This window comes from Erithacus rubecula, assembly GCF_903797595.1.
Source record: "Erithacus rubecula genome assembly, contig: SUPER_33_unloc_1, whole genome shotgun sequence".
In the NCBI taxonomy this organism is placed as follows: Eukaryota; Metazoa; Chordata; class Aves; order Passeriformes; family Muscicapidae; genus Erithacus; species Erithacus rubecula.
In genome coordinates this window covers 613,191-637,337 of record NW_027636168.1, presented here as the reverse complement: position 1 = coordinate 637,337, position 24,147 = coordinate 613,191, and the positions used below count along the sequence as shown (strand labels likewise).

General features: G+C 50.2%; 2 protein-coding genes across 2 annotated transcripts in view; both read right to left on the bottom strand.

Moving 5' to 3' along the window:
• Nucleotides 1–489: 489 nt before the first annotated feature.
• On the bottom strand, nt 490–9,817 carry PSMD4 (proteasome 26S subunit ubiquitin receptor, non-ATPase 4). Its single transcript, XM_079329613.1, is given in 11 exon segments — nt 490–723; nt 2,381–2,445; nt 4,335–4,466; nt 5,402–5,510; nt 6,131–6,208; nt 6,210–6,347; nt 6,534–6,602; nt 7,087–7,173; nt 7,431–7,545; nt 8,305–8,445; nt 9,694–9,817. Coding segments are annotated over 11 exon segments (1,179 nt in total). The 5' UTR covers nt 9,720–9,817; the 3' UTR covers nt 490–504.
• Nucleotides 9,818–12,762: 2,945 nt separating this feature from the next.
• Nucleotides 12,763–24,147, bottom strand: part of PIP5K1A (phosphatidylinositol-4-phosphate 5-kinase type 1 alpha) — a 21,479-nt gene continuing 10,094 nt past the window's right edge. The window contains 13 exon segments of the mRNA XM_079329555.1: nt 12,763–13,049; nt 13,723–13,786; nt 14,444–14,503; nt 15,713–15,845; nt 16,879–17,016; nt 17,609–17,693; nt 18,021–18,069; nt 18,210–18,293; nt 22,803–22,845; nt 22,848–22,887; nt 22,889–22,936; nt 22,938–22,976; nt 22,978–23,010. Coding sequence (XP_079185681.1) covers nt 13,047–13,049; nt 13,723–13,786; nt 14,444–14,503; nt 15,713–15,845; nt 16,879–17,016; nt 17,609–17,693; nt 18,021–18,069; nt 18,210–18,293; nt 22,803–22,845; nt 22,848–22,887; nt 22,889–22,936; nt 22,938–22,976; nt 22,978–23,010 — 819 coding nt within the window. The 3' untranslated portion in view covers nt 12,763–13,046.

The following is a 24,147-nucleotide window of genomic DNA, read 5'->3' as shown; positions in this document are numbered from 1 at the left end:
GATCCCAGTGCAGAGAAATCCCGAGTTCCAGTTCCTCCAGCCCAGCAATTCCTTTTATTCCCGCAATTCCCACGAAATTCCTTGTCTTATTCCTAGAATTCCTGAAAATCTCCTTTCATCACTCCCACCATTCCCAAGAAATTCCCTTTTCATTCCCACGATTCCAAACAGGTTCCTTTTACTCGCAAGAAATTCCGCTGACTCCCACAATTCCTAAGAAATTCATCTCATCCCCAAGAAATTCCTTTTATTCCCACAATTCCCAAGAAATCCCTTCCCACGAAATTCTCCTCCCATTCCCAACAAACTCCTTTTATCCCCACGACATCCCCCAAAAAAACTCCTTCGATTCACAAGAAACTCCTTCTACTCCCAAACAACTTTATTCCCGAGAAATTCTCTGCATTCCTACCAGATTCCCAAGAAATTCCTTGAATTCCCACTATAACCATTCCCAACAAACTCGTTCCAGCTCCTTTACCTCCCGCCCGTTTTTCCCGCTTTTCATTTCTTCTCCTCGTCCTTCCTGTCCCGGTTTTCCCGGTTGTTCTCCCGGTTTTCCCGGTTGTTCTCCCGGTTTTCCCGGTTCTCCCGTGCTGCCTGTGATGCCAGGGAGCCCATGGCATTCCGGATGGCCTCGTTGTTGGGATCCACCCCGGGCAGGTTTTCCAGGACACTCTGCAGGAATTCCGGGTCCTGCATCACGTCGTAGTCGTCCTCCTCCTGTGGGGGAAGTGGGAATGTGGGATTGGGGGAAATTTGGGAATTTGGGGGAATTCGGGGGGTTTGGGATGGGCAGGATTCACAGGAAAATGTGGGGGATTGGGGAAAATCTGGGGGATTTGGGAAAATCTGGGGGTTTGGGATTGGCAGGATTCACAGGAAAATCCAGGGGATTTGGGAAAATCTGGGGGTTTGGGATGGGCAGGATTCACAGGAAAATCTGGGGGATTGGGGAAAATCTGGGGGATTGGGGAAAATCCGGGGGATTTGGGATGGTCAGAATCCACAGGAAAATCTGGGGATTTGGGGGAAATCTGGGGGATTTGGGAAAATCTGGGGGGTTTGGGATGGGCAGGATTCACAGGAAAATCTGGGGGATTTGGGAAAATCTGGGGGATTGGGGAAAATCTGGGGGATTTGGGGAAATCTGGGGATTTGGGAAAATCTGGGGGGTTTGGGATGGGCAGTATTCACAGGAAAATCTGGGGGATTGGGGAAAATCTGGGGGATTTGGGATGGGCAGGATTCACAGGAAAATCTGGGGGATTTGGGGAAAATCTGGGGGATTGGGGAAAATCAGGGGGATTTGGGATGGGCAGGATTCACAGGAAAATCCAGGGGATTTGGGATCATCCCAAAGAATTTGGGATCATCCTGGGGGATTTGGGATGGGCAGTATTCACAGGAAAATCTGGGGGATTTGGGAAAATCTGGGGGATTTGGGATGGGCAGGATTCACAGGAAAATCTGGGGGATTGGGGAAAATCTGGGGGATTTGGGAAAATCTGGGGGATTGGGATGGGCAGGATTCACAGGAAAATCTGGGGGATTTGGGAAAATCTGGAGGGTTTGGGATGGGCTGGATTCACAGGAAAATCTGGGGATTTGGGATTGGCAGGATTCACAGGAAAATCTGGGGGATTTGGGAAAATCTGGGGGATTGGGGAAAATCTGGGGGATTGGGGGAATTTCGGGGGGTTTGGGATGGGCTGGATTCACAGGAAAATCTGGGGGATTTGGGATGGGCAGGATTCACAGGAAAATCTGGGGGATTTGGGAAAATCTGGGGGATTTGGGATGGGCTGGATTCACAGGAAAATCTGGGGGATTTGGGAAAATCTGGGATTTGGGATGGGCAGGATTCACAGGAAAATCTGGGGGATTTGGGAAAATCTGGGGGATTTGGGAAAATCTGGGGGATTTGGGATGGGCAGGATTCACAGGAAAATCTGGGGGATTTGGGAAAATCTGGAGGGTTTGGGATGGGCTGGATTCACAGGAAAATCTGGGGGTTTGGGATGGGCAGGATTCACAGGAAAATCTGGGGATTTGGGATTGGCAGGATTCACAGGAAAATCTGGGGGATTTGGGATTGTCCCGGGGAATTTGGGATCATCATGGGGGATTTGGGATTGTCCTGGGGAATTTGGGATCATCAGGATCCACAGGAAAATTGGTGGGAATGATGGGAGTGGTGGGAATAATGGGAATGATGGAAATTATGGGATTTATAGGATGTGAGTGATGGGATGGGATTTAGGGGAATGATGAGATTTATGGGATTTATTGGATTTATGGGAGTGATGGGATGGGATTGATGGGATTTATGGGATGGGATTGATGGGATTGATGGGATTTATGGCATGGGAATTCTCACCTTGGTGGGCTCGGATGTGTCCATGGCCCCACTGTCCACCTCAGCTGCCTCAGCCTGGGCAAATTCTGCACAACCCAAACCCAAAAATCCATGGAAACCCAAAAACCCATGGAAACCCAAAAACCCATGGAAACCCAAAAACCCTCAGGAAAACCCTGGACCCAGCCAGGCTAAAATTCCCAAGCTTTTCCTCAGGTTTTCCCAAGGTTTTGTCCACCTCAGATGAGGCAAACTCCTCAAAATCCCAAATCTCACCCCAAAATCCCATGGGAAAAAAACATCTTCCAACCCAACCCTTGGGCAAGAATTCCTGGTTTTCCTGGGTTTTTTCCCAAGTTTTTCCCAGGGTTTTCCTGGTTTTTTCCTGAGTCTTTAAGGAGTTTTCCCCAGGATTTTTCTGAGATTTTTCCCAAGTTTTTCCTGAGTCTTTTCCTGAGGTTTTTCCTGATCTTTTCCTGAGTCTTTCCCAGAGTTTTTCCTGAGTTTTTTCCTGAGCTTTTCCTGAATTTTTCCCTGAGTTATTCCCACGGTTTTCCCAAGTTTTCCCAGAGTTTCCCCCAAGTCTTTCCCTTGTTTTTGCTGAGATTTTCCCCAAGTTTCTCCTGAGATTTTTCCAGGTTTGACTGAGGTTTTTCCCTGAGGTTTCCATGAGCTTTTCCTGAGTCTTTTCCCAATTTTTCCCCCAGTTTTCCCTGCACTTTCCCCACATTTTCCCCGAGTTTTCCCTGCACTTTTCCCGAGTTCTCCCTGCACTTTCCACGTTTTCCCCGAGTTTCCCCAAGTTTTCCCTGCCCTTTCCCCAAGTTTTCCCTGCACTTTCCCCAAGTTTTCCCTGCACTTTCCCCAAGTTTTCCCTGAGTTTCCCCAAGTTTTCCCTGAGTTTCCCCAAGTTTTCCCTGCACTTTCCCCAAGTTTTCCCTGCACTTTCCCCAAGTTTTCCCTGCACTTTCCCCAAGTTTTCCCTGCACTTTTCCCAAGTTTTCCCTGCACTTTCCCCAAGTTTTCCCTGCACTTTTCCCAAGTTTTCCCTGAGTTTCCCCAAGTTTTCCCTGCACTTTCCCCAAGTTTTCCCTGCACTTTCCCCAAGTTTTCCCTGCACTTTTCCCAAGTTTTCCCCGAGTTTCCCCTGCACTTTCCCCGAGTTTCCCCAAGTTTTCCCTGCCCTTTCCCCAAGTTTTCCCCGCCCTTTTCCCGAGTTTCCCCTGCACTTTCCCCGAGTTTCCCCAAGTTTTCCCTGCCCTTTCCCCAAGTTTTCCCTGCCCTTTTCCCGAGTTTTCCCTGCACTTTTCCCAAGTTTTCCCCAAGTTTTCCCTGCACTTTTCCCGAGTTTTCCCTGCACTTTTCCCAAGTTTCCCCGAGTTTTCCCTGCCCTTTCCCCGAGTTTCCCCTGCCCTTTCCCCAAGTTTTCCCTGCACTTTCCCTGAGTTTTTCCTGCTCTTTCCCTGAGTTTTCCCCACACTTCTCCCGAGTTTCCCCAAGTTTTCCCTGCACTTTCCCCAAGTTTTCCCTGCCCTTTTCCCGAGTTTTCCCTGTCCTTTCCCCGAGTTTCCCCACACTTCTCCCAAGTTCCCCTGCCCTTTCCCCGAGTTTTCCCTGCACTTTCCCCACACTTCTCCCGAGTTTTCCCTGCACTTTTCCCCGCCCTTTCCCCAAGTTTTCCCCGCCCTTTCCCCGAGTTTTCCCTGCACTTTCCCCAAGTTTTCCCCGCCCTTTCCCCGAGTTTTCCCTGCCCTTTCCCCGAGTTTTCCCCGCCCTTTTCCCGAGTTTTCCCTGAGTTTCCCCGAGTTTCCCCCGCCCTTTCCCCGAGTTTCCCCCGCCCTTTTCCCGAGTTTTCCCTGCCCTTTTCCCGAGTTTTCCCTGCCCTTTTCCCGAGTTTTCCCCGCCCTTTTCCCGAGTTTTCCCTGCACTTTCCCCAAGTTTTCCCTGAGTTTCCCCGAGTTTCCCCCGCACTCACCAGCCCCCTGCAGTGACATCTGCATGGCGTAGGCGATCTGCTCCTCCTCGCTCATGGAGCTCAGGTCCGGCAGCCCCGCCCGGCCGAACTCCGGCTGCCCCATGGTCATCTTGAGCAGCGCCTCGTCCGACTCTGCGGGACACGGCACGGGCAGGGCTGAGCCGGGGACAATCCATGGGGATCCATGGGATAACCCAGGAATAACCCATGGAACAGCCCGGGAACAATCCATGGGATAACTCAGGAATAACCCATGGAACAGCCCGGGAATAATCCATGGGGATCCCAGGAATAACCCATGGAACAGCCCGGGAATAATCCATGGGATAACTCAGGAATAACCCATGGAACAGCCCGGGAATAATCCATGGGGATCCCAGGAATAACCCATGGAACAGCCCGGGAATAATTCATGGGGATCCCAGGAATAACCCAGGAATAACCCATAGAACAGCCCGGGAATAATCCATGGGGATCCCAGGAATAATCCATGGGGATCCCAGGAATAACCCATGGAACAGCCCGGGAATAATCCATGGGGATCCCAGGAATCCATGGGGTAACGCAGGAATAACCCATAGAACAGCCCGGGAATAATCCATGGGGATCCCAGGAAAAATCCATGGGGTAACCCAGGAATAATCCATGGAACAGCCCGGGAATAATCCATGGGGTATCCCAGGAATAATCCATGGGATAACTCAGGAATTCATGGGGTAACCCAGGAATAATCCATGGAACAGCCTGGGAATAATCTATGGGATAACCCAGAAATTCATGGGATAAACCAGGAATAATCCATGGGATAGCCCAAGAATTCATGGGATAAACCAGGAATAATCCATGGGATAGCCCAAGAATTCATGGGATAAACCAGGAATAATGCATGGGATAGCCCAGAAATTCATGGGATAAACCAGGAATAATGCATGGAAGAGGCCAGCAATCCATGGGCCATATCCCCACCCTCCCAGGGAAAGATTTCTCCCACATGTTCATCCCAAAGCCACCCCCACAAATCCCATGGATCCCATGGATCCCATCAATAACCCCCCCATGCCCCTCACCGTCCCCCCCCGCCGCAGCCATCCCGGCCTCCGCAGCCGAGGCCGCGGCCGCCCTGCGCGCCTCCTCCTCCTGCCGCTGCCGCTGCTCCTCCATGGACACGCGCAGCGCCTGCGAAAAACCAAATCCAAATTTGGGACGGGGAAAAAGCCGGGAATGAGGGCGAGAGGGGGCTGGGAGACAAGGGTTTGATGTTGGAAATGCCCAGTTCCTGAGAATTTTGGGGTGAGTCTTGGGGGATTCTGATGTTGGAAATTCCCAGGAACTTTGGCAATGTTGTTGGGAGATTTGGATCATTTGGATCAGTGTATGATGAACCAAGAAATTTGGGATTTTTTGAGATTCCAAAATTTGAAATTCCCAATCCCACGGGATTTTGGGAATTCCATGATCCAAACCAGCACCAGCTCGGGGTCAGCACTGGGATCCACCCCAAACTGGAAGCCAGAGGCGCCCAGGCCCAGCAGGGATGGGGACATTGGGACATGAATGGGAGAATCGTAAAATTTGGGATTTTACGGGATTTTGGTGCTGAAAACATCAAATTTTTAGGAATTCCATGACCCCTACCAGTGCCACCTCGGGGTCAGCACTGGGATCCACCCCAAACTCAAAGTCAGAGGCGCCCAAACGCAGCAGGGATGGGGAAACAGCGAGATTTGGGATTTTATGGGATTTTGGTGCTGCCAATCCCCAATCCCACGGGATTTTGGGAGTTCCATGACCCCTACCAGCGCCAGCTCGGGGTCAGCACTGGGATCCACCCCAAACTCGAAGTCAGAGGCCCCCAGGCCCAGCATGGCCCCCCCCCTCCCCGGCCAGGATGGGGGAGCTGATGAGGGCGTCGGCCAGGCTGGGTCCCGGGGGCACCGTCACCAGGTGCGAGCCGCTGCCGTCCTTGCCGTTGAGCGCCGTGATGAACGCCGTCAGCTTCTCCGTGTTGGCCTCCTGGGAGGGAAAATGGGATCTGGGAATGCTGGGCAGGGCTGGCAGAGAGGGGGGCTGGGGGAGGTGAAGGGGGTTTGGGGTGGAGGGAATGGGTCTGGGTGATAAATTCACAGCAGGAAATTGGAGATGGGAATGTGGCAATTCCTGGGGTTTGTGCCTAGAATGTGGCCATTCCCAGATTCTCACCTCCTCTCCAAAGTTGATGATGTCCACATTGACCTTCTCTTTCTTAAGGCGCTTGGCCAACTTCACCAGCTGGGAAAAAACGGGAATGCTCCAGGATCAGCAGGATATAGACCTGATCCCATTATCCCAGACCCAATCCTGGATCCAATCCCATTATCCCAGACCCAATCCTGGATCCAATCCCATTATCCCAGATCCAATCCTGCTGTGATCCCATTGTTATCCCAGACCCGATCCCATTATCCCAGACCCAATCCTGGCTCCAATCCCATTATCCCAGACCCAATCCCATTATCCCAGACCCAATCCTGCTGTGATCCCATTGTTATCCCAGACCCAATCCCATTACCCCAGACCCCATCCTGCTGCAATCCTGGCTCCAATCCCATTATCCCAGACCCCATCCTGCTGCAATCCTGGCTCCAATCCCATTATCCCAGACCCCATCCTGCTGCAATCCTGGCTCCAATCCCATTACCCCAGACCCCATCCTGCTGCAATCCTGGCTCCAATCCCATTATCCCAGACCCAACCCCACTGTGCCCCCACTCACGTCCTTGTCGCTGTCGTGCACGGGGCTGCCCACGAAGGCAATGATTCTCATCTTGTGGTTCTTGCCCTGACGGTGCTTCAGCGCCAGCTGAAACAAAATCCCACATTTGGGGTCATTCCTTGGATTCCCCTTAAGATTTCCTGGGATTTCTGTGGGATCTCCACAGATTTAAACCAACTCCACAGATTCACGTCGAGCTTTAAAATCTCCCCCATCACTCCTATCACCAAAAACCCAAGGAAAACCAAAGCTACAAAACCAATTCCCCACATCCAGGCTCTTTAAAACTTGGGGGAAACCCCGGAATTTTGGGGATTCCCTGGGAACTGGGGAGCAGAACTCACGTGGGCCACGCGGATGCCGGTGCCGAAGGTGATCTTGCCCTTGGGCTGCACCGTGTGCAGCTTGGACAGGATGCGCCCGGTGTCGGGGGTCAGCGTGGTCAGCACCTCGCAGTTACTGCAGAGAGGGACATTCCTGGGATTCCCTCGGGATCAGGGAGGGAATTCCCACCTGGGCTTAACTCAGAGAGCAGCTCCTGGGAGTTTATTTGGGAGGAAATTTTCCACCCCCGGGAGGAAACGAGCAATTCGCAAGTGGTTTGCAATAATCCCCAGCTCCTTTCCCCTGGATTCCCTGGATCCCCAGCCCCTTTCCCCAGCATCCCCAGCCCCTTTCCCCTGCATCCCCAGCCCCTTTCCCCTGGATCCCCAGCCCCTTTCCCCTGGATCCCCAGCCCCTTTCCCCAGCACCCCCAGCCCCTTTCCCCAGCACCCCCAGCTCCTTTCCCCAGCACCCCCAGCCCCTTTCCCCAGCACCCCCAGCCCCTTTCCCCTGCATCCCCAGCCCCTTTCCCCTGCATCCCCAGCCCCTTTCCCCAGCACCCCCAGCCCCTTTCCCCAGCACCCCCAGCCCCTTTCCCCAGCACCCCCAGCCCCTTTCCCCAGCCCCCCAGCCCCTTCCCCTAGATCCCCAGCACCCCCAGCCCCTTTCCCCTGCACCCCCAGCACCCCCAGCCCCTTTCCCCGGCACCCCCAGCCCCTTTCCCCAGCACCCCCAGCCCCTTTCCCCAGCACCCCCAGCCCCTTTCCCCTGCATCCCCAGCCCCTTTCCCCTGGATTCCCTGGATCCCCAGCCCCTTTCCCCAGCACCCCCAGCTCCTTTCCCCTGGACCCCCAGCACCCCCAGCCCCTTTCCCCGGCACCCCCAGCCCCTCACTTGGCCAGGGTGATGAGCCCCACGTTGTTCTCGGGGTTGCTGCGGGTTTTGGAGTGGCACACGATGTTCACGGCGTCCTGCTGCGCCTGCAGCCGCGTGGGCAGGAAATCCCCGTTCCGCATGTACTCGCTGTTATCCACACTGCAATTCCAGAGAGAGAGAGCACGGGGATGGAGAGGGGATACTCAGGGAAACCCTGAACTGCCTCAGAGAAACCCCAAACTGCCTCAGAGAAACCCTGAACTCCAGCAGAGAAACCCCAAACTGCCTCAGAGAAAACCTGAACTCCCGCAGAGAAACCCTGAACTGCCTCAGAGAAACCCCAAAATCCCGCAGAGAAACCCTGAACTGCCTCAGAGAAACCCCAAAATCCCGCAGAGAAACCCTGAACTGCCTCAGAGAAACCCCAAAATCCCGCAGAGAAACCCTGAACTCCAGCAGAGAAACCCTGAACTCCCTCAGAGAAACCCTGAACTCCTGCAGAGAAACCCCAAAATCCCGCAGAGAAACCCCAAACTGCCTCAGAGAAACCCCAAACTCCTGCAGAGAAACCCTGAACTGCCTCAGAGAAACCCTGAACTCCAGCAGAGAAACCCCAAAATCCCGCAGAGAAACCCTGAACTCCCGCAGAGAAACCCCAAAATCCTCAGGGTAGAAACACCGGGAATGGTGTGGGGAGAAATCCTCAGAAAAATCCCCTGAACTCCCTCAGAGCCCCCTAAAATCCTCAGGGAAAAAACACCGGGAATGCTATTGGGGGAAACCCTCAGAGAAATCCCAAACTCCCTAAGAGAAACCCCAAAATCCTCAGGATAGAAACACCAGGAATGGTGTGGAGGGATCCTGAAACCCCCCCCCCCCACAAAATCCTTCAGAACCACCCCAAAATCCTCAGGCCCCCCTAAATCCTGTCAGATACCCTAAATCTACTCAGACCCCCCTAAATCCCCCTCACACCCATCTCTGTCCCCTCACACCCCTCTCTGTCCCCTCACACCCATCTCTATCCCCTCACACCCCTCCCTGTCCCCTCACACTCCTCCCTGTCCCCTCACACCCATCTCTATCCCCTCACACCCCTCTCTGTCCCCTCACACCCATCTCTATCCCCTCACACCCATCTCTGTCCCCTCACACCCATCTCTGTCCCCTCACACCCCTCTCTGTCCCCTCACACTCCTCCCTGTCCCCTCACACTCCTCTCTGTCCCCTCACACCCCTCTCTGTCCCCTCAGCCCCCCTCAAACCCCCCCAGCCCTCAGGCGGGCCCGCCATGACTCAGGGAAAGCGGCCGTGCCGGGCCGGGCCGGGCCATGGCGGGCCGGGGGCTGCCGTGAGGGCTCCGGGGGGCAGCACAGGGGATCCCGGGGCCGCCGCCGCCGCTCTCACCACACCATGGTGCTCTCCAGAACCATCTTGGCCCCTTCTCGCAGCGCCGACCCGCTCCCCACTGAACCCAACAACGCGCCCGCTGATTGGTCCGGATCCCGCGGCCAATCAGCGCGCCCCGTGTAGGCGGGGTGCTGCGCAAAGCATGCTGGGAGTTGTAGTTCTGGGCGGGACACAATGGCAGAGAGTCACCTCTGTCCCCGGGACTGTCCCCTCCCCCCAACCCCTCCCGTGGGGTCTCCTGTCCCCCTGTGCCACCCACGGCTGTCCCCTGTCCCCAGTGATGTCCCCTCAATGTCCCCAGGGCTGTCCCCTTGTCTCAGTGTCCCCAGTGTCCCCAACCCCCCCCCAATGATGTCCCCATTCATGTCCCCAGTGTCCCCATGGGACATGGAAATTCCAGGAATTCTATTCCCAATCCAAGGGAAATGCAGGAAAATTCCATTCCCAACCCAGGAAAATTCCAAGAAAATTCCAGGAAAATTCCATTCCCAACCCAGGAAAATTCCAAGAAAATTCCAGGAAAATTCCATTCCCAACCCAGGAAAATTCCAAGAAAATTCCAGGAAAATTCCAAGAAAATTCCATTCCCAACCCAGGAAAATTCCAAGAAAATTCCATTCCCAACCCAGGAAAATTCCAAGAAAATTCCAGGAAAATTCCAAGAAAATTCCATTCCCAACCCAGGAAAATTCCAAGAAAATTCCAGGAAAATTCCAAGAAAATTCCATTCCCAACCCAGGAAAATTCCAGGAAAATTCCAAGAAAATTCCATTCCCAACCCAGGAAAATCCAAGAAAATTCCAGGAAAATTCCAAGAAAATTCCATTCCCAACCCAGGAAAATTCCAAGAAAATTCCAGGAAAATTCCAAGAAAATTCCATTCCCAACCCAGGAAAATTCCAGGAAAATTCCAAGAAAATTCCATTCCCAACCCAGGAAAATTCCAAGAAAATTCCATTCCCAACCCAGGAAAATTCCAAGAAAATTCCATTCCCAACCCAGGAAAATTCCATTCCCAACCCAGGAAAATTCCAAGAAAATTCCAGGAAAATTCCAAGAAAATTCCATTCCCAACCCAAGAGAAATCCATTCCCAATCCATGAAAATTCCACGAGCTTCATTCCCAAATGCAGGAAAATTCCATGAACATTCCAGGAATTCCAGGAGAACTCCATCCATGATCCAGAGGCACCAGATTCTCCCTGGCAATGGCAGCTTGAAAATTCCAGGATTTCTGTCCCAAATCCAGGAAAAATCCATTCCCAGTCCACAAAATTTCCATGAATTCTGTCCCAAGTCCATGAAAATTCCATCCCAAATCCAGGAAAATTCCATTAATTCCATTGTCAAATCCTGGAAAATTCCATGAATTCTGTCCCAAGTCCTGGAAAATTCCAAGAATTCTGTCCCAAATCCTGGAAAAATCCATTCCCAGTCCACAAAAATTCCATGAATTCTGCCCAAATCCAGGAAAATTCCAAGAATTCTGTCCCAACTGCTGAAAAATTCCATAAATTCTATCCCAAATCCAGGAAATTTCCGCTCCCACTTCAGGAAAATTCCATCCCAAAAAACAGGAAAATTCCATGAATTCTCTCCCAAATCCAGGAAATTTCCATTCCCATTCCCAGAAAAGTCCCTCCATGCCCAGGAAGAGCCAAATTCTCTTTTTCTCCTGGAAAATTCCCCCCAGAATTCCCAAATTTCCACCTTTGGAACAGGCAAATCCCCCCAAAAAAACCTAAAAAACAAAAAAAACCCTAATCCCAAAAATTCCAACCCCATCTCCCCCCCCCCAAAGCCTCTGGATGAGGAGAATTCCCAGGAAAAAGGGGAATTATCCCAAAAATATTTAAATATTCATAAATATTCTGTTCTGAGGGGGCAAAAAATTGGGAAAAATGGGGGAAAATTGGGAAAAAAATGGAAAAATTGGGAAAAAAGGGAAAATTGGGATATTTTCCCCTCCTGATCTGATAAAAAATGGGAATAAAACAGGATTGGAAGGGAATTTGTCTAATATAGACAAATATTCCAAGGGAAAAAGGGAAAATTCCTGGAAAAAAAGAGAAAATCCAACAAAATTTTCCCCAAATTCCCTTTGGGAATCTTGGAAAAATCCAGGTGGGAATTGCTGAGCTGAGAATTCCCAGGATAAAGCAATTCCAGAGGGGAAAAATCTGGGATTTTAGGGTGGGAAAAATCAGCTTTTCTGTAAAAAAATGTGGAAAAAGGGAAAAGTGGGAAGAGCATTGGGGAAAATTCCCTCCTTGCTCTACATTCCATGATTTTTTCAGCATAAAAAGCTTGAAATTTTGGGGTTTTTTATAAAAAAAAATTGGGATTTTTCCAAGTGGGAATTTGGGAAAAAATTATTTTTAATTTCATATAAAAAAAAAACCAACAGGGAGCAAAAATCAGCTCCAGCCCCAGGGGTTGCTCTGGAATTTTGGGATTTTTTTTTTTGGGATGGATCCAGGTTTGGAATTTTTTTTTTTTTTTTTTCCATCTCAAAATCTGCTCCAGGAATTTTGTGGGAATGTCAAGAGGTTTTAAAAAATGGGATTTGGGGATTGGAAAAGTGGGATTTTGGAGGGAAATCCTTAAAAAAATGTGGGTGGAAATCCCAGAATGGGGTTGGATTCTGAAGATTCCAAAAAATCCCAAAAAATCCCCCCAAAAATTCCACAAAATTCCTCCCAAAAATCTCCCAAAAATTCCAAAAAATTCCCCCAAAATTCCAAAAAAATCCCAAAAAATTCCAAGAAAATCTTCCCTGATTGTGGGAACAACTTCCCAAAATTCCTGCTGGAAAAAGGGAGGAACCAGAAACTTTTCCATGATTTTTCCTCCATTTTTTTTTCTCCTGTTTTCCAGAGGATTTCCCATGGAAAACCCAGAGCAAATCTCCATTTAGGAATAAAAAAAAAAAAAAGAATTAATAATTACTAATAATTAATAATCCCAAAAATTCCCACAATGCTAAAAACCAGGAAGGAAATTTAAAACAAACAAACAAAAAAAAAGCATAAAAATAAAGAAAAAACACAAAAATTCCCCCCCAAAAAAGTCTGGGCAGCTCTGATTCCCTCTGGGAATTTTCCAGGAATTCTCTCCCATTTTTTTTTGTTTTTAAAGCCCAAAATTCAGGAATTCCTGGGAATTTCAGGTCCTTTTTTTGTCCTGATTTTCATCCTTGGTTTTCCAAGGAATTTGGTGGCTCCAAGAATTCCAGAGGGAATTTCCACATTCCCAGATTTCCCCAGGGGCCATTCCCAGTTTTTCAGCTCCCAGGATTGGTGGGAAAAGAAGAAATTCCAAAGGATTTTTGGGAATCCAACGGTGTCAATTCACTGGGAAGAGAAAAAAAAAACAAAATAAGGGAATGAAGGAAAATTGGGAATTTTCCGCATGGAATATTTGTTTTGGTTTTTTTTTTTTTCTCCTAAAATTTCTGAATTCCAGGGATTTTAAGGGATTTGGGATATTCCAGACTCTCAACCAAATTCCATTCCCAATTCAAAGGAAATTCCAGGAAAAATTCAGGAAAATTTCAGGAAAATTCCAGTAATTCCATTCCCAATCCAAGGGAAATCCATTCCAGGAAACTTCCAGGAAAATTCCCAGAAAATTCTAGAAAAAAATCCAGGAATTCAATTCCCAATCCAATGGAAATCCATTCCAGGAAAAATTCAGGAAAATTCCAGAAAAAATCCAGGAAAATTCCAGGTATTTGAGATAATCCAGATTTTTGGGAATGAGGAATTTTTCTCTTTTTAAACCATTTCTCAAAATTTTGAGCTGGAATTTTTTTCCCAAATCCCTTTGGGATCAAAGATGGGAAATTTGGGAATGCTCAGGATGGGATTTGGGATATTCCAGACTTTTGGGAATGAGGGATTTTCCTCCTTTTGGGGCAATTCCAGGAATTTTGGGCTGCCCAAACCCATGGGAATGAAATTCCAGGATCCCAAATCTCTGAGAATTCCCTGGGAATTCCCAATTTTTTCCATGGAAAACACTCACAAAGCTGATCTCAGTCTCCTGCAGCTCCTCCAGCTCCAGGGGCAGGGAAGGGCCAGGGGATCCACTGGAAAAACAATGGAAAAATGGGAATTTTCAGGAATTTTTTGAGGGGAAAACCAAGAAATCTCAGCCCTAAATCCCAACTTTCTGCTGTTCCCATGGAAATCCCAGGAAATCCTGAAAAAAATCACCCTCAAAACATTGGAAAATCCTATTTTTTCCCCCAAGGAATTTTTTGGGGGGTTTTTTTTGGGAATTTTGAATGCAGGGATTGGGAATTCCAGAGAATTCCATGGGAAATGGGGAGCAAGAGGACATTCCATGGAAATTCCATGGAAAATGTAGATAAAAGGAATATTCCAGGTTAATTCCATATGGGAATTCCATGGAAATTGGGGATAAGGAGAATATTCCATGAAAATTCCACATGGTATTTGTGGATGTAGAGAATCCTCAGGAATTCCAGAGGATTTTTTCCCCATGGATAAAGAAAATATTCCATGGAAATTCCACGTGGAAAATGTGGATAAAGAGAATATTCCATGGAAATTCCAAGCAATTCCACCCCAGGCTGTTCCCTGGGAACAGGAAAAGCAGGAACATCCCCAGGGGGATTTCCTTGGGAATTTCCCAAATTTTGGGAAAGATCTGACCCCAAAAAAGCTCCAAATCTCAGAAATTCCTGGAAAACATTCCATAAAAAACTTGGATCCAGCCTCACCTGGGCAGGGAAATTCCAGGAGCTGCTCCAGGCCCCGGGTGAACTTCAACCCCCACGGACCTGTGGGAATTGGGGAATTTGGGAATGTTGGGGGAGAATTCCTGGATTTCCAGAGGGCTCATTCCAAGGAAACTTCCCAGAGAGGGGCTGGGATGGGGCAGAGATCCCAAGGGCTTGGGAATGATCCCAAAAAAATCAGGAGTGATCCCCAAAAAAACCTCAGGAATGATCCCCCAAAAAAGTCAAGAATGATTCCAAAAAAGTCAGGAGTGATCCCAAAAAAACCTCAGGAATGATCCCCCAAAAAAGTCAAGAATGATTCCAAAAAAGTCAGGAGTGATCCCAAAAAAACCTCAGGAATGATCCCCCAAAAAAGTCAAGAATTATTCCAAAAAAGTCAGGAGTGATCCCAAAAAAACCTTGGGAATGATCCCCCAAAAAAGTCAAGAATTATTCCAAAAAAGTCAGGAGTGATCCCAAAAAAACCTTGGGAATGATCCCAAACCCTGGGGAATGATCCCAAACCCTGGGAATTATCTCCCCAAAAACCTTGGGAATGATCCCAAACCCTCAGGAATGATCCCAAACCCTCAGTAATGATCCCAATCCCTGGGGAATGATCCCAAACCCCCAGGAATGATCCCAAACCCTTGGGAATGATCCCAATCCCTCAGGAATGATCCCAAACTCTCAGGAATGATCCCAAACCCTCAGGAATGATCCCAAACCCTCAGGAATGATCCCAAACCCTCAGGAATGATCCCAATCCCTCAGGAATGATCCCAAACTCTCAGGAATGATCCCAATCCCTCAGGAATGATCCCAAACCCTCAGGAATGATCCCAAACCCCCAGGAATGATCCCAAACCCCCAGGAATGATCCCAAACCCTCAGGAATGATCCCAAACCCCCAGGAATGATCCCAATCCCTCAGGAATGATCCCAATCCCTCAGGAATGATCCCAATCCCTCAGGAATGATCCCAAACTCTCAGGAATGATCCCAATCCCTCAGGAATGATCCCAATCCCTCAGGAATGATCCCAATCCCTCAGGAATGATCCCAATCCCTCAGGAATGATCCCAATCCCTCAGGAATGATCCCAATCCCTCAGGAATGATCCCAAACTCTCAGGAATGATCCCAAACCCCCGGGAATGATCCCAATCCCTCAGGACTGACCCCCCATCCCCATTTCCATGATCCCAAACCCCTCCCAGCACTGACCCCCAGCCCTCTGTCCCCATCCCATTCCCAAATTCTCTCCCACCTGCTGGGGGGGGAGGCGGCGCCGGCGCTGCCGAGGGAGGGGCTGGACAGGGACAGGGACAGGGACAGGGAGGTGGGGACAGAGTCACAGCTGGGATCAGGGACAGAGCGGGGCAGCAGATCCGGCCTGGAACCTGGGAATGAAACAGAGATAATGGGATCAGAAACTGGGAATGGGATACTGGGAATGGGGACAGGGAATGGGATACTGGGAATGGGATACTGGGAATGGGACAGGGAGGTGGGGACAGAGTCACAGCTGGGATCAGGGACAGAGCGGGGCAGCAGATCCGGCCTGGAACCTGGGAATGAAACAGAGATAATGGGATCAGAAACTGGGAATGGGATACTGGGAATGGGATCAGAAACTGGGAATGGGATACTGGGAATGGGATACTGGGAATGGGGACAGAAACTGGGAATAGGATACGGGGAATGGGGACAGAAACTGGGAATGGGAAACTGGGAATGGGAAACTGGGAATGGGATCAGAAACTGGGAATAGGATACTGGGAATGGGGACAGAAACTGGGAATGGGAGCGGAAAGTGGGAATGGGAAACTGGGAATGGGATCAGAAACTGGGAATGGGATACTGGGAATGGGATACTGGGAATGGGATACTGGGAATGGGGACAGAAACTGGGAATGGGAAACTGGGAATGGGATCAGAAACTGGGAATGGGAAACTGGGAATGGGATCAGAAACTGGGAATGGGATACTGGGAATGGGATACTGGGAATGGGATACTGGGAATGGGATACTGGGAATGGGGACAGAAACTGGGAATGGGATACTGGGAATGGGATACTGGGAATGGGATACTGGGAATGGGATACTGGGAATGGGATACTGGGAATGGGGACAGAAACTGGGAATGGCAGCAGAAACTGGGAATGGGAGCAGAAACTGGGAATGGGAGCAGAAACTGGGAATGAGAATGGGAACAGACAGGATCAGGAACCTGGGAATGGGATCAGGATTTTTTGGGATAAAAGTGAGAATAAAAATGAGGATTCTGTGGGATGAAAACAGGGATTTTGAGGATAAAAACTGGGAATTTTATAGCACCAAAGCTGGATAAAGAAGTGGGATATTTTGGGGACGAGAGAAGGGATTTTTTGGGGGGTGCAAATGAGGTTTTTGGGATAAATGGCCCAGTCCCACCTTGCTCCAGGTCGGCCTCGGGGCCAGGCTGGGCTCTGGCATCCCCTGAGCCCTGGGGGGGGTTTGGGGCTGGGATCCCCCCCTGGCTCCTCCTGGGCCCTGCCTGGCCCCGGCTCTTCTTGGATGGGGAAGGTTTCACTGCAAAAAGGGAAAAAAATCATCAGAATTCGGGATTTTCCAAAATATCCAAAGGGGGTTGGGGCAGGGAGGAGGGGAAGGAGGTGAGAAAGGGGAAAGAAAATAAAAGAAAGGGATTTTTTAGGGAAAAGAAAGGGGTTTTTAAAGAAAAAATGGAGTTTTACAGAAAAAAAAAAAAAAGAGTTTTTTTGGGTAAAGGAAGCATTTTTACAGGGAAAATAAAGCAGTTTTTTAGGAAAAAAAGCAATTTTACAGGGAGATAAAAAAGAGTATTTTTAGGGAAAAAAGCATTTTTACAGGGAAAAAACACCTCAGTTTTTTAGGAAAAAAAAAAAACCAAAACACCACCAAGTTTTCAAGAGGAAAATAAGCAGTTTTTCAGGGAAAAAAAAACCCAAAACATCAGTTTACCAGGGAAAAAAATAGGGAAAAAATGGGAAAAAAATAGGGAAAAAATGGGAAAAAATGAGAAAAAGATGAGAAAAAAATTGGGAAAAGGGGGGAAAGTCAGGAGTGGGAATTGTTTGGGATGTGGAGCAGGAATTTGGGCTGAAAGGAGGGAATTTGGGGATTGGGGGGGGGTTGAACTCACGTGGAATTTTCCGGAACACCGTGTGGCACATGAAGCGCTGGAAGCGCTCGGCGTAGAAACTGGGCCGGTGCACGGACACTGTGTCCTGGAACCCCAAAAAATGGGAATTATACACCAAAAATGGGAGTTATGCACCCAAAAAATAGGAATTAGTACCCAAAAAATAGGAATTAACACCCAAAAAATGGGAATTAACACCCATTTCCCCCTCCGAAAATTCCCATTTTCCCCCCGAGAATTCTCATTCTCCCGTTAAAAAATTCCCATTTTTTCCTATAAAAATTATCATTTTTTTTCCCCTACAAAATTCCCATTTTCCCATTAATAAATTCCCATTTTCCCATTTAAAAATTGACATTTTCCCATTTAAAAATTGCCATTTTTCCATGGAAATTCCCATTTTTCCACTCACCCCATCGTGCACCAGCGCCTTCCAGGAGTGCTCGAGCTTCTTCACGAACCTGCAGAGACAGAGCAGCAATTCCCAAAAATTCTCCCAAAATTCCCAAAGTTTGGGTGAAACTCCCGATGCAGGGGCACCCAAAGGTGGGAGTGGTTAATGAATAGTTAATTAACAATTAATGAGGGGTTAATTGCTGACCTGTAGGACTGCAGGACGTCGATGATGCCGATGTAGAGCAGCAGCCGCTCCCCCCGGGAATTCCGGGCGGGAATTCCGCCCATCCTGGGGAAAGGGAACAGGGATCAGGAACTGGGATTGGGAATGGGATTGGGAATGGGATTGGGGATTTGGGATCAGGGATCAGGAACTGGGATTGGGAATGGGATTGGGGATTTGGGATCAGGGATTGGGATTGGGAATGGGATTGGGAATTTGGGAATGGGATTGGGAATGGGATTGGGGATTTGGGATCAGGGATTGGGATTGGGATTGGGAATGGGATTGGGAATGGGATTGGGAATGGGATTGGGAATGGGATTGGGGATTTGGGATCAGGGATTGGGAATGGGATTGGGGATTTGGGATCAGGGATTGGGAATGGGATTGGGGATTTGGGATCAGGGATTGGGATTGGGATTGGGAATGGGATTGGGAATGGGATGGGATTGGGAATGGGAATGGGATTGGGAATGGGATTGGGAATGGGATTGGGAATGGGATTGGGAATGGGATCAGGGATTGGGATCAGGGAATGGGATTGGGAATGGGATCAGGGATTGGGATTGGGAATTGGATTGGGAATGGGATTGGGGATTTGGGATCAGGGATTTGGGACTGGGAATGGGATTGGGATCAGGGATTGGGATTGGGGATTTGGGATGGGATTGGGATCAGGGATTTGGGATGGGATTGGGAATGGGATCAAGGATTGGGATTGGGGATTTGGGATCAGGGATTTGGGATGGGATTGGGAATGGGATCAAGGATTGGGATTGGGGATTTGGGATCAGGGATTTGGGATGGGATTGGGATCAAGGATTTGGGATTGGGGATCAGGGATTTGGGATGGGATTGGGATCAAGGATTTGGGATGGGATTTGGAATGGGATCAGGGATTGGGATTGGGGATTTGGGATGGGATTGGGATCAAGGATTTGGGATTGGGGTCAGGGAATGGGATCAGGGATTGGGATTGGGAATGGGATTGGGAATGGGAATGGGATTGGGGATTTGGGATCAGGGATTTGGGACTGGGATTGGGAATGGGATTGGGAATGGGATTGGGGATTTGGGATCAGGGATTTGGGACTGGGAATGGGATTGGGAATGGGATTGGGAATGGGATTGGGAATGGGATAAGGGATTGGGAATGGGATTGGGAATGGGATTGGGATAAGGGATTGGGAATGGGATTGGGAATGGGATCAGGGATTGGGATCAAGGAACAGTTTCGGATGGAAAAAACTCCAAACATCCTGAAAAATCTACGGGCAGGGAAAATCCCAGTAATTCCCAATGAATCCCAGTCCATCCCAGTGATTCCCCATGTATCTCAGTCCATCCCAGTGAATCCCAGTCACTCCCAGTAACTCTCACTGGTCCTCAGTCTCAAAAGATCCCCCTCTGTCCCTGGATGGACTCCATGGCTGTGCTGTAGAGCACTGTCCCAGTCACTCCCAGTCACTCCCAGTGAATCCCAGTGATTCCCAGTGATTCCCAGTGATTCCCAGTCCCTCTCTCACTGGTCCTCAGTCTCGAAGGTGCCTCCCCTGGGTGCCTCTCCCTGGATGGACTCCATGGCTGTGCTGTAGAGCACTGTCCCAGTCACTCCCAGTGAATCCCAGTCACTCCCAGTGATTCCCAGTCACTCCCAGTGATTCCCAGTCACTCCCAGTGATTCCCAGTCCCTCTCTCACTGGTCCTCAGTCTCGAAGGTGCCTCCCCTGGGTGCCTCTCCCTGGATGGACTCCATGGCTGTGCTGTAGAGCGCTGTCCCAGTCACTCCCAGTGAATCCCAGTCACTCCCAGTCACTCCCAGTGACTCCCAGTCACTCCCAGTGATTCCCAGTAACTCCCAGTGATTCCCAGTGAATCCCAGTCACTCCCAGTGATTCCCAGTCCCTCTCTCACTGGTCCTCAGTCTCGAAGGTGCCTCCCCTGGGTGCCTCTCCCTGGATGGACTCCATGGCTGTGCTGTAGAGCGCTGTTCCAGTCACTCCCAGTCACTCCCAGTGATTCCCAGTGATTTCCAGTGATTCCCAGTCACTCCCAGTGATTCTCAGTGATTCCCAGTCACTCCCAGTAACTCCCAGTGATTCCCAGTCCCTCTCTCACTGGTCCTCAGTCTCGAAGGTGCCTCCCCTGGGTGCCTCTCCCTGGATGGACTCCATGGCTGTGCTGTAGAGCGCTGTCCCAGTGACTCCCAGTGACTCCCAGTAACTCCCAGTGCTCCCAGTAACTCCCAGTGACTCCCAGTGATTCCCAGTCCCTCTCTCACTGGTCCTCAGTCTCGAATGTCCCCCCTCTGGGTGCCTCTCCCTGGATGGACTCCATGGCTGTGCTGTAGAGCGCTGTCCCAGTCACTCCCAGTCACTCCCAGTAACTCCCAGTGATTCCCAGTGATTCCCAGTGAATCCCAGTGATTCCCAGTGATTCCCAGTCCCTCTCTCACTGGTCCTCAGTCTCGAATGTCCCTCCCCTGGGTGCCTCTCCCTGGATGGACTCCATGGCTGTGCTGTAGAGCGCTGTCCCAGTCACTCCCAGTCACTCCCAGTGAATCCCAGTGACTCCCAGTGATTCCCAGTGATTCCCAGTGATTCCCAGTCCCTCTCTCACTGGTCCTCAGTCTCGAATGTCCCCCCTCTGGGTGCCTCTCCCTGGATGGACTCCATGGCTGTGCTGTAGAGCGCTGTCCCAGTAACTCCCAGTAACTCCCAGTGACTCCCAGTAACTCCCAGTGCTCCCAGTAACTCCCAGTGCTCCCAGTAACTCCCAGTGACTCCCAGTGACTCCCAGTAACTCCCAGTCCCTCTCTCACTGGTCCTCAGTCTCGAAGGTGCCTCCCCTGGGTGCCTCTCCCTGGATGGACTCCATGGCTGTGCTGTAGAGCGCTGTCCCAGTCACTCCCAGTGAATCCCAGTAACTCCCAGTGATTCCCAGTGATTCCCAGTGATTCCCAGTCACTCCCAGTCACTCCCAGTGATTCCCAGTCACTCCCAGTCCCTCTCTCACTGGTCCTCAGTCTCGAAGGTGCCTCCCCTGGGTGCCTCTCCCTGGATGGACTCCATGGCTGTGCTGTAGAGCGCTGTCCCAGTCACTCCCAGTGATTCCCAGTAACTCCCAGTGATTCCCAGTGATTCCCAGTGAATCCCAGTGAATCCCAGTCCCTCTCTCACTGGTCCTCAGTCTCGAATGTCCCCCCTCTGGGTGCCTCTCCCTGGATGGACTCCATGGCTGTGCTGTAGAGCGCTGTCCCAGTCACTCCCAGTCACTCCCAGTGAATCCCAGTCACTCCCAGTGATTCCCAGTCACTCCCAGTGATTCCCAGTGATTCCCAGTCCCTCTCTCACTGGTCCTCAGTCTCGAAGGTGCCTCCCCTGGGTGCCTCTCCCTGGATGGACTCCATGGCTGTGCTGTAGAGCGCTGTCCCAGTCACTCCCAGTCACTCCCAGTAACTCCCAGTGATTCCCAGTGAATCCCAGTGACTCCCAGTGATTCCCAGTCCCTCTCTCACTGGTCCTCAGTCTCGAATGTCCCCCCTCTGGGTGCCTCTCCCTGGATGGACTCCATGGCTGTGCTGTAGAGCGCTGTCCCAGTCACTCCCAGTCACTCCCAGTAACTCCCAGTGATTCCCAGTGATTCCCAGTGAATCCCAGTGATTCCCAGTGATTCCCAGTCCCTCTCTCACTGGTCCTCAGTCTCGAATGTCCCTCCCCTGGGTGCCTCTCCCTGGATGGACTCCATGGCTGTGCTGTAGAGCGCTGTTCCAGTCACTCCCAGTCACTCCCAGTGAATCCCAGTGACTCCCAGTGATTCCCAGTGATTCCCAGTGATTCCCAGTCCCTCTCTCACTGGTCCTCAGTCTCGAATGTCCCCCCTCTGGGTGCCTCTCCCTGGATGGACTCCATGGCTGTGCTGTAGAGCGCTGTCCCAGTCACTCCCAGTCACTCCCAGTGACTCCCAGTAACTCCCAGTGATTCCCAGTAACTCCCAGTGATTCCCAGTGAATCCCAGTCACTCCCAGTGATTCCCAGTGATTCCCAGTCCCTCTCTCACTGGTCCTCAGTCTCGAAGGTGCCTCCCCTGGGTGCCTCTCCCTGGATGGACTCCATGGCTGTGCTGTAGAGCGCTGTCCCAGTCACTCCCAGTGCTCCCAGTAACTCCCAGTGACTCCCAGTGCTCCCAGTAACTCCCAGTAAATCCCAGTCACTCCCAGTGATTCCCAGTCACTCCCAGTCCCTCTCTCACTGGTCCTCAGTCTCGAAGGTGCCTCCCCTGGGTGCCTCTCCCTGGATGGACTCCATGGCTGTGCTGTAGAGCGCTGTCCCAGTCACTCCCAGTGATTCCCAGTAACTCCCAGTGATTCCCAGTGATTCCCAGTGAATCCCAGTCCCTCTCTCACTGGTCCTCAGTCTCGAATGTCCCCCCTCTGGGTGCCTCTCCCTGGATGGACTCCATGGCTGTGCTGTAGAGCGCTGTCCCAGTCACTCCCAGTCACTCCCAGTGAATCCAGTCACCCCAGTGATTCCCAGTCACTCCAGTGATTCCCAGTGATTCCCAGTCCCTCCTCACTGGTCCTCAGTCTCGAAGGTGCCTCCCCTGGGTGCCTCTCCTGGATGGACTCCATGGCTGTGCTGTAGAGCGCTCTCTGTGGGCCCCGCCGGCCGCCCGGGGCCGTCCCCTCCGGCCGTGCCGGCCGCCAGCGCATCGCGCTGCGCCGTCCAGGTTGTGGATGGCCACCAGCAGGGCTGTAATCCATGATCTTGAAACTCTGCAGCACCTGGTGTGGGGGACACAAACACACACTTTGGGACAGAACAGGGAAAATGGCTGAACAACCATCATTTCCCACAAAAAAAAACCAGGAAAAAACGGTGGAGACGCCCATTGAATCCCCGCAAAAAAACCAGAAAAAAGGCTGAACGCCTGAAAACTGCCCACCACCAAAAAAACAGGAAAAGAGGCAGAATGCACACAAATGTCCCACAAAAAACAGGAAAAAAGGCAGAATGCACACAAATGTCCCACAAAAAACAAGAAAAAAGGCAGATTGCACACAAATGTCCCACAAAAAACAGGAAAATAGGCAGAATGCACACAAATGTCCCACAAAAAACAGGAAAAAAGGCAGAATGCACACAAATGTCCCACAAAAAACAGGAAGAAAGGTAGAATGCACACAAATGTCCCACAAAAAACAGGAAAAAAGGCAGATTGCACACAAATGTCCCACAAAAAACAAGAAAAAAGGCAGAATGCACACAAATGTCCCACAAAAAACAGGAAAAAAGGCAGAATGCACACAAATGTCCCACAAAAAACAGGAAAAAAGGCAGAATGCACACAAATGTCCCACAAAAAACAGGAAGAAAGGCAGAATGCACACAAATGTCCCACAAAAAACAGGAAAAAAGGCAGATTGCACACAAATGTCCCACAAAAAACAAGAAAAAAGGCAGAATGCACACAAATGTCCTACAAAAAACAGGAAGAAAGGCAGAATGCACACAAAGTCCCACAAAAAACAAGAAAAAAGGCAGAATGCACAAATGTCCCACAAAAACAGGAAAAAGGCAGAATGCACACAAATGTCCCACAAAAAAACAGGAAAAAGGCAGATTGCACACAAATGTCCCCAAAAACAAGAAAAAAGGCAGAATGCACACAATGTCCCACAAAAAACAGGAAAAAAGGCAGATTGCACACAAATGTCCCACAAAAAACAAGAAAAAGGCAGAATGCACACAAATGTCCCACAAAAAACAAGAAAAAAGGCAGATTGCACACAAATGTCCCACAAAAAACAGGAAGAAAGGTAGAAGATCCAGCGTTTTCCCATAAAAACACCAAGAAAAAAAAACCAAAATACCCACACAATTTCTGCAAACAGGAAAAAGGGTGAAACACCCACAATTTT